Genomic DNA, 17,013 nt, shown 5'->3' on the forward strand with positions numbered 1-17,013 from the left:
TCCGGGGCAGAGGGAGCTGCAGCGAATGAGAGAAGTTAGCGAACTCTCGCAGCAGGCATGCGCCGCAGCACCCCCCCAGCGGCGTGCACCCGGGGCAGACCACCCCCACCGCCCCCCCCCCTTGGTACGCCACTGGGCGTCCCCGTTCGATTATGCCCCTCTGTTTCACCCATACCAATTGTAACAAGGCTGAATGTTCTGCATGTGAATGAACCAACACAGGACCCGTTATTCAGTTTTAGAAATAAATGGCTGCATGACTGATGGTACATTCTGTCATGGGCCCATTCGATATGTAAGTCAGCTGGTTCCCAAGTACAAGTAAAAAAAAAAAAGATTATGAGCCACTAAGGACAGAAAAAGTACCTGTACATATTTATTTATTAGGATTTATTTACTGCCTTTTTGAAGAAATTCACTCAAGGTGGTGTACAGTAAGAATAAATCAAACATAAAACAATATAATATATAAACTGCTTTGACTGTACCACAGACAGGCAATATATCAAATCCCTTCCCCTTTCCACTTCTCAGAAATAATCCACTGTCAAGAAAGGGAAGTTCCTGTTCCATCTTCTCTGGAGGTCTCTAAGGAAAAGGAGGGTAATTCAAGGTATAGGGACACCAGAAAGAAGTAGCATGTAGAAAGACGATCATCAGGGTACTTAGCTGACTGTTGTGTACAGGGTGTAAGGGACGAATACAACCGATGCAAATGAAGAGACCAAAGTGATGTGTAAGTCCTGAGTAATTAAGAGATTGCATCTTGTCCCAACATTAAGACTTCACTGAGCTCCTTCCATCACGCTAGGCTGCTAGGTTATGTCTTCTCCAGCAGATCTGCTCTTACATACACGTGTCAGGACACAGCTTCAGAAGGCAATCTGTTTTTTTAGGGAATAAGGCAAGGGGGACAGAACAGGGATCATTCAGATGCTGCACCCTCTAGCAACTCATGAAATGCGTCAATGAAAAAACATCACTGTGGATCCCTGTTTAGTTTTCGTTGACATTGGGCTGTACCTTATTTCTCCCCAGTTCCCAGAGACACATGCAACTGTAATGCAGTCTGTCAGCTGCTGTTCAGTGGATACGTTTACCTTTCCCCTTAATCTTCTGCTTGCCCCAACACACAGAACAAGGAGGCAACTGTCAGGTGAGGCAGCGACAGTGAAGGTACAGCTGGCTGGATAGTGGTGATTCAGGGACAGCACAGCTGGATAGAGGTATATTTTTAAAAAAAGGCACAGTGGGATGGGCAAGGGTCTATCAAGAAAGGCACAGTGCTTGGGTGGATTCAGGTACATAACTAGACAGATGTTCTTGAGAGTGCAATGCTGGGCAGAGAGACAGATGGACAGAGTAGGGAAATTTGGGCAAGAGAATGGCGGATGAAAGATGGTGGAGGCTGTAACAGTAAGGGCGTGGTTGGATAGGGAAGAACGTATCAGGTATTCTACCCCTGCTCTGTAATTTGCTGTTGGCCTTCTGTTTGTGGTTTTGTCCTCCTGTCCCTCACCGTCGTCATTTGTCCAACCTTTCCTTCCAGTTCAGCATTATGAAAAGTTTGTCTCTTTCATGGACCTCTTGGACCAGTATTCCTCGTTTGTTTGATCCACTGCACACTGCTACCCTAGGAAATCGTTCCCGTAAGTTTAGTGTTCACAGGGATTTGAGGCTTCCCTGGTATTATTGCTTGAAACTGAAGGTCACTATAGTGCTGAATGGTAGCGCTAAAAGAAATGGTGTAAGGAGCAGTCCTAGCAAGTCTGCTGTGTCCAGGGCTGCAGTGTTATCCAGTAACCCAGGCGAACATTTTCTGCTCAGTGCTGGGCATCCACTCCAGTGTATGTGCTCATTTCTCCATTTCTTATTTTGGCTGTTGTCCGTCTTGATGCAGTTAACTAGAAACAGGGGTTTGAGATGAAAGAAAAGCACCCTTTGTAGGGTGTTAGCAATAAACAACCCAAGAGGGGCACAGTTCACGAGTCTTCAGAAAGAAGAACCTTCATTTCCCAAGTCCCTGGAGCAACTAATCCAAACAGACCAACAATAGTTACACGATGTATTCATCAGATGACGTCATCCTCCAGCCGCTCCCCCAGAAGCCAGTATGTCCTTACTTTGCCTTTTCCCTGAAACAGATATAACAGAACAACCATCAAGACACAAACACCTTCACAAAGTACAACAGGATCATTCCTCGGCATCAGTGCACATCTTAGGTTTAAATGCATACAGTGAAATGGTGATTATGAAGGTTCAAGAGTCCCATATCTCTATCGGGTACAGGAATAGGAGGCCTGAGAGCTGGTCTCGAAGGGCCCAGTTAATTGAGGGCTCGGCCCGTTCGAGTCGGCTCTGGGGCATGATGGGAGAGAACACAGGCCATGCTGAGGCCGTGATTGGTGAGCTTGAAAGAGGCAGCTGTCCTAACGGGAGGATAAGCTGCCTATTGGTCAAGGGAGAAGCAAGGGGGTGGGGCGGGGAGATAAAAGAGGGGGTGGCGACGGATGCCAGGGCGTTGGCGATCCTCGGAGGTGGTTTCCCACCTGCCCACCCTCATGTGGGGGGGGGGGGGATGTGTTTGAGGGATGATGTGTGTAATTGTATCTTTCAGGATTGGCAGGAAATGTCGCAGCGGCAAAAATAAAGAACACAACAAACCCCGAGCTACAAAAAGACATGGCTCATGGGGGGGCTGAGCCGGAGCATGGAAGGCGGGTCAGGTGACCTGGGAGACAGGTGTGGAGGTCCACACGGAGTGGGGCCCTTGCTGTTATGGCAGGGCCTGGATGATGGCGACAGGAAGAAGAGATATCCGGTCTGCTGACATGGCGAGCGGCGGGTGGGGGGGGGGGGGGGAGGTACTGGATGATGTCAAGCCCGGACCCATGTAGCTCGGGACGAGGGGGGGCATGTTTGTACAAGTTAATCAATGTTGAATTGTTAATAAAGCAAGCTGCGCCCAATATAGGTTTCTAGAGAGTTATTGAAGGGGATGGGGGAGGGGGTGGTAGGGGGAGAACAGGTCCCAGCTCCAAGGTTTAAAGTCCTAATGAGGACATGATGAGAGACTGGAAGGATCATCTTCAGGATTTAAGGTAGTAACATTTCTTCACAAAAAGAGTGGTGGAGGCAATGAACAGCCTCTCAATAGGGGAAAAGCAGTATCGGACAAGCAAAGAAAAATGGAGGGAGAGGGCACGGAAGTGAGGGTAAAGCCAGAGATAGAAAGGCTTTGTGATTTTGCAGCATGAAAGAAAATTGGCAGACATATATTAGAATTTTCTCACATTTTGTGCTTCACACATGTTTATGAGGAGGACGGTACCACATGCATATATAAATATAAAACAGTTTAACACACTGAGAAGACCAAAGAGACCATCACTGTGACAGAAACAAACCACAGTCTGGTTCTAGAACTAGAGGAGATTGAAAAGCAAAACAGTGGCCATATTTGGGGTCTCCCGCTAGTCTTCCATTGGTCCAAAGTGATTGAACTATCCAACAGAAGGTCAGATACTATGACTGGGAGGAGGATAAGGGGAAAAATAAACCAACGGAATGACTTGACCATAAAAGTCACCTTCATTTCCACATCTCCGCGCAGCGCCAACTCGAAACAGCCAAATTCATCCAAAACCTCTTTGGTGGCAGAGGAGACATGGATCTTCAATGCTGATTCAAAAGTAAAAGGGTGAGAGAAAGAGCGGAAAAGAAATGAGAAACAAAAACAAGGAAACAGACAAAATCAAAGAAGAAAGATTAAGAAATGGAAAGCAGAAAATAGAAAGTGGAAGAAGTAAGAAAGGGAGAGACGAGAACCGAACAAGATACAAAATTGGAAACACAAATAAAAAGCAGATATAAGAAAGGAAAGATAAATAGAGAAAGGGGAGAGAGGAAAGAAAACAGGAGAGAGAGAGAGAGAGTGATAAGGAGAATGGGTAGAGGAGAGAAGAAAAGAGAGAGAGAGAGACATTAGCATACTAATTTTGTTTCTTAACCTGGAGAGATATAAACTGTGAACATGGAAAAATAATGCCTTTGGATCATGATACAAAGTCTGGATTGACTTGGCTTTCTGCTGTTTTATGTTGCAGTAGAAGATCATCCTACCTTCTCCATTGGACTCCATACGGGATGCAGTGTTCACGGTATCTCCAAAGAGACAGTACCGGGGCATTTTTAACCCAACTACACCAGCACACACTGGACCTGCAAGGCAATCCAGACAGCGTAAGAGACAGTGGGTCTGGAGTAAGACCAGCGGGGGGAGCATAGGCTGTAAAGTAAATTAAAGAAAAAGAGGACAGGACAGATTTCGATGTTAGAGGAGGAAGAGGGTAGGAAGAATGGAGGGAAGATGGACTAGTTAGTACAGTGTGGCGAGGAATCTCTCATTAAGCATCCAGGAGCTATGAGGCTCAAGTTAACGTCTTTGTATATGTGTAAAAGGTGAGATTTTCAGGTAACATCTGTATAGATCTCTGTGTTGATGTGTAAGCCTTATCATTGAGAGAATTAGGCAGTTACCTGGTGTGGCACAGTCGGGGGGGGGGGGGGGGGGGGGGGGGGAGGGGAATATGATGCACTGAGGATGCTCAGGTTTAATGGATCTAACAGGGTTCCGATAGCCATAGGACCACCAGGGCTAGAGGGCTTCCCAAACCACTGGCCCAAGGAAAAGCAAGCCAGGCCAGAGAGGTACCACACGGCTGCTCCCCTCTGCCTTCTCTGCACCAGTAGAGTTAGGACTTTTTTCAAAACTCACAGTTCAGCATGTAGGGGCAGATGATCAAAAACTCCGGTGCTATTCTGAATATCGCCATAAAAAATAGCAGCAGAACAGCGCCCTAATGCTCAAAGCTAATGAGATGCAAATATAGGTGCGCTCATAGCTTTGATCAGGGGCATAGCTACGAGGGGCCACGGGGGCCTGGGCCCTTGTAGATTTGGCCCTGGACCCCCCTGCCGATGACCCTCTCGACCCCCCCTCCCGCCGCCAACCCGCTGCCGTCTGCTACCTTTGCTGGCGGGGGACCCCAACCCCCGCCAACCGAGGTCCTCGTCTTCCTTTGTTCTGTTTCTGAGTCTGACGTCAGAAACAGAACGAAGGAAGACGAGGACCTCGGCTGGCGGGGGTTGGGGTCCCCCGCCAGCAAAGGTAGGTGACGGTGATGGCGGGGGAGGGTTGGCGGCGGGAGGGGGGTCGCCGGGGGGGGGGAGGCTAAAATGTGCCCCCTCACCTTGGGCTCTGGACCCCCCCCTCCTGCCGAAGTCTGGCTACGCCCCTGGCTTTGATCATTATGGAATTCGGCAGGAGGACAGTGCTTGGTGCATGTTCAGAAGAGTTCAGCGGTCAGCTCAGCTCCTGTGCGCCTGCGGCTGGTAAAACCCAAACGTGAAGCCCACATTGGCATTTGTTTTCTGCAGCCTAAGTAAGTATTTACTTTTTTTTTCTGGATTCTTATATTTAGATGCAACTAACAGACCCCAGTGTGTGTGTGTGTGTGTGTTTTAAAGCATGGCTGCTTTAAATTTAGATGGAGGACAAGGATGCCAATGTGCACTTCATGTTCGGGTCTGCTGTTTCTCACAACCAGCGCTCAAGGGCTTAGCAGGGGCTTCCTTCTGCTTCCAAAAGGAATCAAACCTGGTAGATCTTGCAGAAAGAAGCATGACAATTATGGAAAATCCTCTCGGAAGAGGGTGATAAAAAATAACACCAGATCCAAGAAGGTGTTAGAGTGTTGGAATTCCTGGATCTGGTGTTTATTTTTTATAGCAGTAAGACACCTTTGTTTCGGAATACAAAATGACCTCATTTAAATGGTATCTGAAAAGCTGTGGGGTCTGGCGTACTCGTTGTTTAATGTACTAGACCCTTCTGAGCATTTTGTGCTGGTAAATGTGGGCGTTACTATGCGCATTTACTTTTGATCATCGGGGCCTTTGTGCCTGACGGATTTTTGATCAAATACTCGGAGGCAGAGTGGGAGCAGAGCAGTAGCTCAGGCTCCTTCTGCTCCCACGTAGGCCCTGTAGCTTCCCAATCAGTGGTATAACAAATTTTTATGAACCTGAAACCTAAATAGGTGTGGACAGCTCCTGGGACTGTGAGGCAGGTCCCTCGCAGAAAAGAAGACTCAGAACCTTTTAATTTGTTCATCCTGTGAACAGAGCTGGTCAGAAGCACCTTGTGTGCCACCCGATCCAAGGAGTTTTCTTCAACATTACTATTCAAGAGAGGGTGGTAGCTAGATCTTGTGGGCCTGAGTTTCACAGGGAAGGAACCTGTGCATTCATTGTATTACTGTCATTTTTTCTACATTGCTTTCTACTGCAGTGCACTCAGAGTGTTATTATAGCTTTCACTTTCCAGGCCTTGATATCCTGCTAATGAGTGGAGTATTTATCTAGTTGATACATTTGATTCTCTGTTTACACTGTCCAAAGGCTTCAGTGAGATCAAGTCCCCAACACAACCCAACCAAATGGACCAAAATGTTTTCTTGGGCGCAGGGTGTGTTGGAGACTGTGGGGAAATGCAGACTCTATGAGAATGTGTCAGTGGAGGAAAATGGTTTCCTTTCTCCAGGAAAGTTCAGTCTTTTGAAATCTTATTAAAGGCAATTTAAGATAAATAAATGTGACTTGATTTCCTGGAAGAAAATCTAAGACTTGAAACTGAGTTAGGAAAACAAGTTTATAAACAGATCTCCCTTCTCTCCTGTCCCCACTCTGTCTTCTCCTCCCTTCCTGCCCCCATGACACAAACATTTCCCAATCCTGGCCAACAAATTGCAGCCCATGTACCAAAAATAAAAGCCTTTAAAGCCTGTGTGTGGGTTCAAGGCCTGTCATGTCCTCATACTAATGTTCTTGAGGAGCTGGGGTAAGTTCAGGGGCTCAAAGGTCTGTGCTTTCTTTTGTTTTTAAATCTCTCAGCTGCTCCTCCAGTGCCCTTCCTCAGGGTGGAACCCAGGGATTATGACCTGGTACTTCTGCACCCGCCTGTGTGTAAGAGCTGAGAGGCTCAATTCATGTTCATCTGTATGCAGAGAGGCAAGAGGTGAGAAGCTCAGGTAATGCTCACCTGTATGGATCCCTATCCGCAGCCAGAGCTGGTTATTAGGTCGATGCCGAATTTTGAATGTTTTTACAGTCTCCAGCAGTGCCAGGGACATCCTGGCAATCTCACGAGCATGGAGCTTCCCATTCCTTACTGGCAAACCTGATACCACCATGTAGGCATCGCCTATGGTCTCCACCTGAAAAGGTACAAGACAGATCTCAAGCAAATACCTCTCTCTTATGAACAAAGATCAAAGTGATGCATGTGGGAAAGAGGAACTCGAATTATATGTCATGCAAGGTTCCACATTAGGAGTCACGGACCAAGAAAGGGATCTAGGTGGCGTCGTTGATGATACCTTGAAACCTTCTGCTCAGTGTGCTGCTGCGGCTAAGAAAGCAAATAGAATGTTAGGTATTATTAGGAAGGGAATGGAAAACAAAAATGAGGATGTTATAATGCTTTTGTATCGTTCCATGGTGTGACCGCACCTCGAATATTGTGTTCAATTCTGGTCGCTGCATCTCAAAAAAGATATAGTGGAATTAGAAAAGGTGCAGAGAAGGGAGATGAAAATGATAAAGGGGATGGGATGACTTCCCTATGAGGAAAGGCTAAAGTGGCTGGGGCTCTTCAGCTTGGAGAAAAGGCGGCTGAGGGGAGATATGATAGAGGTCTATAAAATAATGAGTGGAGTTGAACGGGTAGATGTGAAGCGTCTGTTCACGCTTTCCAAAAATACTAGGACTAGGGGGCATGCGATGAAGCTACAATGTACTAAATTTAAAACGAACCGGAGAACATTTTTCTTCACTCAACCTGTAATTAAACTCTGGAATTCGTTGCCAGAGAATGTGGTAAAGGCGGTTAGCTTAGTGGGGTTTAAAAAAGGTTTGGACGGCTTCCTATAGGAAAAGTCCATAGACCGTTACTAAATGGACTTGGGGAAAATCCACTATTTCTGGGATAAGCAATACAGAATGTTTTGTACTTTTTGGGGATTTTGCCGGGTACTTGTGACCTGGATTGGCCACTGTTGGAAACAGGATGCTGGGCTCGATGGACCTTTGGTCTTTCCCAGTATGGCAATACTTATGTACTTATCATTACCCTTTCCCTTAGAAGAGCCCTTCACCCCCTTTTCTATGAATATAGGCCATTGTCCCTTTCCGTAGGGTGGCCATCAAAAGTGTACCGTTATGTTAGTGTAATCCTGACACTGGTTGAGCATCATCTGAATCATCCAGTTTTCCCTGTACCTTAGTGTAACCTGGACACTAGCTGACCATATGAAGATCTCTGAATCACTGGATGATACATTGATATTTTGACTGTCCAGAAGAGGTGCCAGAGAGAGAGAGACATCTTCGTTGGTAAAGATTTGCTGGGAAATTGTTTTTAAACTTCGGAAAAAGTAGACTTAAGAGTTAAATAGGTAACCTCAGGGACTTTATTTTAAGTTACTGTTCTCACTTAGGAAAGAGGTTTAAGGAACAATTTTTTTTAGTATATAAAGAGAGGCAATATGACGTCTGAGTCCAACTTTGGATGTTTTGCTCAAAACGTCCAGAATCCAAACAGAAATTATAACAGTTTTTGAAACAGCAAAACCTCTCTGTTTTTGGAAAATGGCCACTTGCTAGATGTTTTTGTGCTCTGTGAGTTATCTCTTTGGTCTATTTTTGAAAAAAAAATGTCCAAGTGAAAAACACACAAAATCAAACCATTGGGATGAAGGAGGAGCCAGCATTTTTAGTAGACGGCCATACAGGAATATCAGCAGAGCAGTGGACACTAGGGGGCACTGCAGTGGACTTTACATAAAAGCTCTCAGGTACATATTTCACCATTGCTCCCTTATATTGTAGTGAGCCCTCCAAAACTCACAAAAAAAACTACTGTACCCAACTGGACACCACTACAATAAGCCCTCATGGCTGCAGGTGTCACCTCTATGTGGGTGCAGTAGGTTTTGGGGGGCTACCATTTTCTACCACAAGTAGGGGTACCATATTTTGTCCCCCAAAAAGGAGGACACATACCTCGCCCCGCCCCCTTTCACGCCCTCGCTCCGCCCCTTGTCCATTTTCCCCTGCTTCCTGTCACACATCCCGTCACCCCCCTCCCCTTACCTTACTACTGCCCTGGTGGTCTAGTGACCTCTTCAGGGCAGGGAAGAGCCCCCTCTTTCCTGCCCGGAATACTGCCCTGCATGCATCCTTCCCGTTGCTGATCTAAGCGCTGATTCAAAATGGCTGCTGAGAGTTGAAGTCTCGTGAGGTCACGTCAACTCTCGGCAGCCATTTTGAATTGGCGCCGAGATCAGCAACAGGAAGGATTCATGCAGGGCAGTGCTCCGGGCAGGAAAGAGGGGGCTCTTTCCTGCCCCGAAGACGGCAGAGGTCACTAGACCACCAGGGCAGTAGTAAGGGGAGGGGAGGCTAGCAATCTGCCTGTTTGTCCGCCTACCAGCCTGCCCGTTTGTCCAGAAATACGGACAAATGGGCTGATTGGCAAAACCCGCCTGGTTGTCCGGACATGTCCTCAAAAAGAGGACATGTCTGGGTAAATCCAGACATATGATAACCCTAACCACAAGTGTAACAATTAAAGTGGGATATGGGCCTTGGATCCCCTTCTCTCAACCACTAGGCTACTCCAGGAACCTGCTGCTACTCTAATAGGACTGGATATAACATCTGAGCCTGTCAGAGGCTGGTATGTACTGTTTCTTTTACATCTTTGGCATGGGCGGGGGGGGGGGGGGGGGGAGGGAGGGGTAGGAGGGGGTCAGTGACCACTAGGAGAGTAAGGGGAGATCATTCAGGGCACTTTTTTTGTGGCTTAGTCGTTATTAAAACAGGTCTAGCTCAAAACATCTTAGTTTTAGTCCTGGACATTTTTCGTTTTGTTCCATTATGGCTGAAAAACATCCAGGTCTTAGAAATGCCCAGATCCCACTCTTAACACACCGCTGACATAACCCCTTGAGATTTGGATGCACTGCAGATAAACAGCGTAGAAAAATGTCTAAAAAATGGGTTTTGAAAATACCGATTTGGATGTTTTGGCAAGAAAAATGTCAAAATGCTGCCTTATATCACTTTTTAAACGTTTTTCTCGTTCGAAAATCAGCACCAATGCTTCTGTTACAGTCCCATAGCCTAGCATTTAAGGGGGTTATTTTACAACACAGCTAATAGGCACAGGAAGCCTCAGTTTACACTTTAATTCCCTCCCACCCCTGGTCTGATCTGTAGGCCCTTCAGCCAATTAGGAGGCTACAAATTTAATCGAGGAATCTCTATCAGCCAGTAATTAACTCTTTGAAATACAGTCTACTTAGATCCATAGACCAGAACCCACTGATAACATTAAAATAATAATAACATAAACTAAATATTAGCATAGCCTAGCATATAAATGGCAACCTTAGGGGACTTAAATTTTTATATTCCCACTCCATTAAGTAACTTAATTGAGAAATCACCGATAATAAGATGCAAGCAGCAGTCCAACAGCGAGATGGGGGCTATCCAGTCTTTTGCACCGAGTGTCACATGTTTGATTATCTCCCAGTTGGTGAGAAGCTGTATGTGTGTACTCGGTGCAAAGAGCTCCTAGCACTCAGGGAACGGGTCCGATCTCTGGAGACTAGAATACCAAATTTGAAGGAGCTAAGGCAGACAGAGAGGCTTATAGAGGAGGCCTACAGGGACATAGTAGAGAAGTCTCACCTCCAGTCTGGAAACCTCTGTGCTGCCATGGAGGAGAAAGGTTTACTGAAGGGAGACCATCACTGTGGAGAGGTAGGAAGTGATCCTGTAGCCAGAACCTGCCTTCTAGGAGATGCAATATCCTCTGACACAGAGAATGTGTCTCCAGAGGCTTCTGCCTAGGAGGGAAGGGTTAGGACAGCCTTGTAGTTGGGCATGTAGATAACTGGGTGGCTGGTGGACATAAGGATCGCTTGGTCACTTGCCAGTCTGGTGCAAAGATGGTGGACCTTGCGTGTCACTTAAGATTTTATATAATGCTGGGGTGGAACCTACTGTCTTGGTACATGTGGGTACCAATGACATAGGAAAATGTGGGAGGGAGGTTCTGGAAGCCCACTTTAGGCCTTAGATAGAAAGCTAAAATCCAGAACCTCCAGGGTAGCATTTCCTGAAGTGCTCCCCATTCCAAGTGCAGGACCCAAGAAACAGGCAAAGCTCTGGAGTTTCAAAGAGTAGATGAGGCAATGATGCAGGGATGAGGGTTTTTAGATTTGTTAGGAACTGGGCAACAGTCTGTGGAAGGGGGAGGCTTTTCCGGAAAGATGGGCTTTATCTTCTTAACCAGGTGGAACCTGGCTGCTGGCATCAACATTTAAAAAGAGAGAGAGAGAGAGCGAGCAGCTTTTAAACTAGAAACTGGGGGAAGGCCGACAGTCATTCAAAAGCACATGGTTCAGAACAAGGTATTTTTAAAAGATTTCACCAAAACAGGGAAGATCAGGCCTCCTGATAGTGAGGTTACAATAGAGACCACAGTAGTCCAGGAGGGGCATAATCGAACGGGGACGACTATATCTAAGGGCGCCCATCTCTCAGGATGTCCCGGCGAAGGGGCGGGGAAACCCGTATTATCGAAGCAAGATGGGCGTCCATCTTTCATTTTGATAATATGGTCGGGGACGCCCAAATCTCAACATTTAGGTTGACCTTAGAGATGGTCGACCCCAGTTTTCGGCGATAATGGAAACCGAGGACGCCCATCTCAAAAACGACCAATTCCAACTCATTTGGTCGTGGGAGGAGCCAGCATTCGTAGTGCACTGGTCCCCCTCACATGCCAGGACACCAACCGGGCACCCTAGGGGGCACTGCAGTGGACTTCACAAATTGCTCCCAGGTGCATAGCTACTATTACTATTACTACTATTTAGCATTTCTATAGCGCTACAAGGCGTACGCAGCGCTGCACAAACATAGAAGAAAGACAGTCCCTGCTCAAAGAGCTTACACTCTAATAGACAAGAAATGAAGTAAGCAAATCAAATCAATTAATGTGTACAGGAAGGAGGAGAGGAGGGTAGGTGGAGGCGAGTGGTTACTAGTCAAAAGCAATGTTAAAGAGGTGGGCTTTCAGTCTAGATTTAAAGGTGGCCAAGGATGGGGCAAAACGTAGGGGCTCAGGAAATTTATTCCAGGCGTAGGGTGCAGCGAGACAGAAGGCGCGAAGTCTAGAGTTGGCAGTAGTGGAGAAGGGAACAGATAAGAAGGATTTATCCAATGGAGCGGAGTGGAGAGATACAGCTGGGTGTCATCAGCATAGAGATGATACTGGAAACCATGAGATGAGATCAGGGAGCCCAGGGAAGAGGTGTAGATTGAGAAGAGAAGGGGTCCAAGGACAGATCCCTGGGGAACACCAACAGATAGCGGGATGGGGGTGGAGGAGGATCCATGAGAGTGAACTCTGAAGGTGCGGTGGAAGAGATAGGAGGAGAACCAGGAGAAGACAGAGCCCTGGAACCCAAATGAGGACAGTGTGGCAAGAAGTAAATCATGATTGACAGTGTCAAAAGCGGCAGATAGATCGAGGAGGATGAGGATAGAGTAGTGGCCTCTGGATTTGGCAAGGAACAGGTCATTACAGACTTTAGAGAGTGCTGTTTCTGTTGAGTGTAGAGGGCGAAAACCGGATTGAAGTGGATCGAGGATGGCATGAGAGGAGAGAAAATCAAGGCAGCAGCTGTGAACGGCGCGCTCAAGTATTTTGGAGAGGAAGGGTAGGAGGGAGATGGGGCGGTAGCTGGAGGGACAGGTAGGGTCAAGTGATGGTTTTTTGAGGAGAGGTGTGACTACGGCGTGCTTGAAGGTGTCAGGGACAGTTGCAGTGGAGAGAGAGAGGTTGAGGATATGACAGATGGCAGGGGTGACAGTATGAGAGATGATGTTAAGTAGGTTGGTGGGGATGGGGTCAGAAGAGCAGGTGGTGCATTTCAAGGACGAAAGAAGGCGAGCGGTTTCCTCCTCTGTGATGTTGGGAAAGGAGGAGAAGGAGGCCTGGGTTGATTGGTTGAGGGAGAGGGTTGAAGGGTGAAGAGGAGGAGATGGCTTGGTAGTGAACTCATGGTTGATCTTTTGCACCTTGTCGCGGAAGTAATCGGCCAGTGATTGAGGAGAGAGCGAGGGGGGGTGGGAGCGGAGGGCACTTTAAGGAGGGAGTTAAGGGTGGCGAAGAGACGGCGGGGGTTGGAGCTGAGAGAATTGGTCAATTGGGTGTAATAATCCTGTTTGGCAAGGAATAGGGAGGAGTGGAAGGAGAATAGCATGAATTTGTAATGAAGGAAATCTGAATGGGTGCGGGATTTCCTCCAGAGGCGTTCAGCAGATCGGGCACAGGAGCGAAGGTAACGGAGGCAAGGGGTCAGCCATGGCTGGGGAATAGTACGGTTAGTGGAACGGGAGGTGGATGGTGCGAGGGTGTCCAGAGCAGAGGAGAGAGTGGCATTGTAAGCGGAGACAGCCTTGTCAACAGACTCGGAGGACATGATGGAGGGGAGGAGATTAGAAATACTAGAGGATAGGGTGGGAGGGTCAATAGCTTTGAGATTCCTGGAGGTAGTGGTTAAAGTTGGACGGGGCTGGGGGGGGGGGGGGTGAAGAAGTGTGAAGGTGATCAGGTGATGATCGGAGAGAGGAAGAGCTGAAGCGTGGAAATTGGAGGGAGAGCCGGAAGAGGAGAGGATGAGGTCAAGACAATGGCCGTCTCAATGAGTAGGGGTGGTGGAGCATAGCTGGAGGTCGAAGGAGGATGTTAGAGTGAGGAACTGTGAAGCGTGAGGGTCGGATTGGTCATCAACGTGTATGTTAAAGTCTCCGAGAATGAGGGACGGAGATGAGGGTTCGAGAAAAACGGAAAGCCAGGCATCAAAGTTGGTGAGGAAGGAAGAGAGGGATTTATTAGGGGGGCGGTAAATGACTGCCACTCTGAGTGACAATGGATAGAATAGCCGGATGGAGTGTGCTTCAAAGGATGAGAAGCAGTGAGACTGCAGTAGGAGGAGGGGTTGGAAACTACAGGAGGGTGAGAGTAGAAGCCCGACGCCTCCACCGCGGCCAGTTGGGCAGGGAGCGTGGGAGAAGAGATAACCTCCATGGCAAAGGGCCGCGATGGAGGCAGAGTCATCAGGGGAGAGCCAGGTTTCAGTTAGGGCGAGCAGTTGAAGGGAACGAGAGATGAAGAGATCGTGGGTGAAGGGCAGTTTGTTGCAGACCGAGTGGGCATTCCACAGGGCACATGAGAAGGGGAGGGAGGAGGGGGGAAGGAGGGGAATAGAGATGAGATTGGAGACATCACGGAATCGTTTGCATGGATAGGAGGAGGACAAGTGAGGGGGGCCTGGATTAGGATTAATGTCTCCCGCAGATAGCAAGAGGAGGAGCAAGAGAGTGCGGAGGAGGGTGGGGGAGGTCGGGCGACGAAGGCGGGATGCACTTAGGAGGAATGGTGATGGTTTAATGGCAGGAAGGAAGTGTTGAAGGTTAAGAGCTAGGAAGGAGGAGGGGGACAAGAGAGATGGTGAGGTGGTGAGGGATGGGTGTGAATGGGGTATTGCCGTAGCGAGCAGGACGGGAGGGGACATGGGTGGGCAATGATTTCTAGCAGTAGACAGCGGTAGGGGGAGTGGAAAAAGATTAGGAAGGGACAGAGCAAGGAAGAGAATGTGGACAGGGGCCATAAGTAGTGATTGAGGTGTAACAGGTGTATGTGTATTGACTGGGGTGTGAGGCAGATAGATAGAGCAGAAAAGCTGGATTGGAGGCTTGGAATTGGTGGAATTGATGGAATTGATGGACTGGCGAGCAGGTAAGTCAGTGGCTGACAAGCCAGCAGGTGGGCTGGAACAAGCTGGTGCAGATGGACAGGAACGAGCAGGGAGAATTGATGGAGTTGATGGACTGGAGAGCAGGTAAGTCAATGGCTGACAAGCTAGCAGGCGGGCTGGAACAAGCTGGTGCAGATGGACAGGAACGAATAGGGAGAAGCTGGATCAGGCGGGCCGAAACAAGCTGGATCAGGTGGGCTGCAACAACTGGAGCGGAGGGATTGGAACAAGCTGGTGCAGATGGACAGGAACGAGTAAGGAGAAGCTGGGAGAAGCTGGATCCGACGGACTGCGGACTGTGGCAAGCTGGAGCAGGCGGCTGATCAGATGGACTGGGACGAGCTGGATCAGGCGGGCTGGAATAAGCTGGAGTATATGGCTGGAACAAGCAGGGAGCAGCTGGATCTGACGGACTGCGGCAAGCTGAGCAGGTAGCTGGAACATGCAGGGAGAGGCCGGACGAGTTGGATCAGGCGGGCTGGAGGAAGCTGGGGCAGATGGCTGGAACAAGCAGGGAGAATCTGGATCCGACGGACTGGGACAAGCTGGAGCAGATGGCTGGAACAAGCAGGGAGAGGCTGAGGCTGGATCCGGCGGGCTGGATGGGCTGGCTGGTGGCCATCTGCTGCTATTGTTCATGCGTTGTATATGTGAAGTGCCTTTATCCTGGAGAAGTACAGAATATCTCTCGGTGGGGCCCAAACATTGGAGAGGGTAGATGGTCGAATCGCAGCTCACATCTTTGCGGGCAGGGGTGCAGTGCGCCGCGTGGTTCACTTAGTTCTCGATCTGGATGGGGGTAGGGGGCAATAGGGGAGGCCTCCACGTGGCACACCGGCTCTAGAGGTGACCTAATCATCACTCCGTCCAGAGAAGATATTCCACCTCCTCGTTAGTGGCGGGCAGTTCTGTTAGCAATCCCGGATGGGGTCCACATGGCTCATCGGTTCTAGCTGCGGGTCTAGAATGCGATCGTCGCTGCTGGGGACTGCAGTCCCGTCCAGAGGAGATATTCCACCTCTTCGTGAGTGGCGGGACAGCTCGGTGTTCGCGATCCCGGCTGGGCAGCGGGGGGGGGGGGGGGGGGGGGGGGGGGGGGAAGGCCTCCACGTGTGGCTCCCCAGTTCCGTGCCAGTAAATCTCGATCGTCGCTCAGGACCGTCTAGAGGAGATAATCCACCTCCTCGTTAGTGGTGGGGCAGAACGGTTCGTGATCTCGGATGGTGCGATTCCCCGATGGGCAGTTCAGGTCGCGAACTCCTGCAGAGCTCTCGTCTCTGCGACCGCTCACGGCGCCATCTTTAGATTAAAAACATTCTGGAAGATTAAAAACAGTCTGGATGAGCACGGCCGATTGCGGCTCGCTCGGCTTCTTCACGCGGGAATCCCGAGCCCGGGATCCTCTGGAGTGCTTGGGCTCCGGCAGAGAGGCAGCGGGAGCCCTGGGACAGCCGGATGACACGTTGCAGGCAGACAACCGCGATTAGCCTCGGGTCGCTCACAGCTATGACAGCTGCAGATATAATGACCACTCCTCAGAGCAGCAAGCAGGTCCCTGGAGTAGCCTAAGGGTTGGTTCAGTCAACTGTAGAGAAGGGGACCCAGGCGCATATCCCACTCGAACTGGTACACTTGTAGTGGAAAGTGTGAGCACCCCAAAACCCACAAAATACCTACTGAATTCACATATAGATGACACCTATAGGCATAAGGGCTATTGTAGTGGTGCACAGTTGGGTACAGTGCATTTTTTTTTATATTCCTGGGGGGGGGGGGCTCACCATGCAATATAAGGAGGTTATGGAGATGTGTACCTGGGACACACCTGTAGTGTCCCTTAGGCTGCCCCACTGGGATGTCTGTGTGGCTGGTCTAGTGAGACCGCTGGCCCCCAGACATCCCAGTGGCTTGTTTTTGTGTGTTTTTCCCTTGGACATTTTTTATTTGAAAATGATCCTAAATGAAAGACGCCCTGAGAACAAAAACATCTAAAATGACACTAAGTTTCCCACAGATCCGAAATGGTGCTTATTAGGCTGGGCAAACAGAA

The 17,013-nt window shown here is 48.8% G+C and overlaps 1 protein-coding gene across 3 annotated transcripts in view; it reads right to left on the bottom strand.

Annotated features, from left to right (window-relative positions):
• Positions 1-456: 456 nt before the first annotated feature.
• NPR2 (natriuretic peptide receptor 2) overlaps positions 457-17,013 on the bottom strand; it is a 328,510-nt gene continuing 311,953 nt past the window's right edge. For 2 of the 3 annotated variants that reach the window (XM_030192797.1, XM_030192799.1), the window contains exons 19-22: positions 7,106-7,280; positions 4,126-4,224; positions 3,593-3,684; positions 457-2,135 (exon numbers count right to left, since the gene is read on the bottom strand). In XM_030192797.1, the coding sequence (XP_030048657.1) occupies positions 2,073-2,135; positions 3,593-3,684; positions 4,126-4,224; positions 7,106-7,280 (429 nt within the window). In that variant the 3' untranslated portion in view covers positions 457-2,072. The remainder of the gene's footprint in view (positions 2,136-3,592; positions 3,685-4,125; positions 4,225-7,105; positions 7,281-17,013) is intronic. The other variant, XM_030192798.1, reaches the window with a different exon arrangement.

The sequence above is a fragment of the Microcaecilia unicolor genome, chromosome 2 (assembly GCF_901765095.1).
Source record: "Microcaecilia unicolor chromosome 2, aMicUni1.1, whole genome shotgun sequence".
Classification (NCBI taxonomy): domain Eukaryota; kingdom Metazoa; phylum Chordata; class Amphibia; order Gymnophiona; family Siphonopidae; genus Microcaecilia; species Microcaecilia unicolor.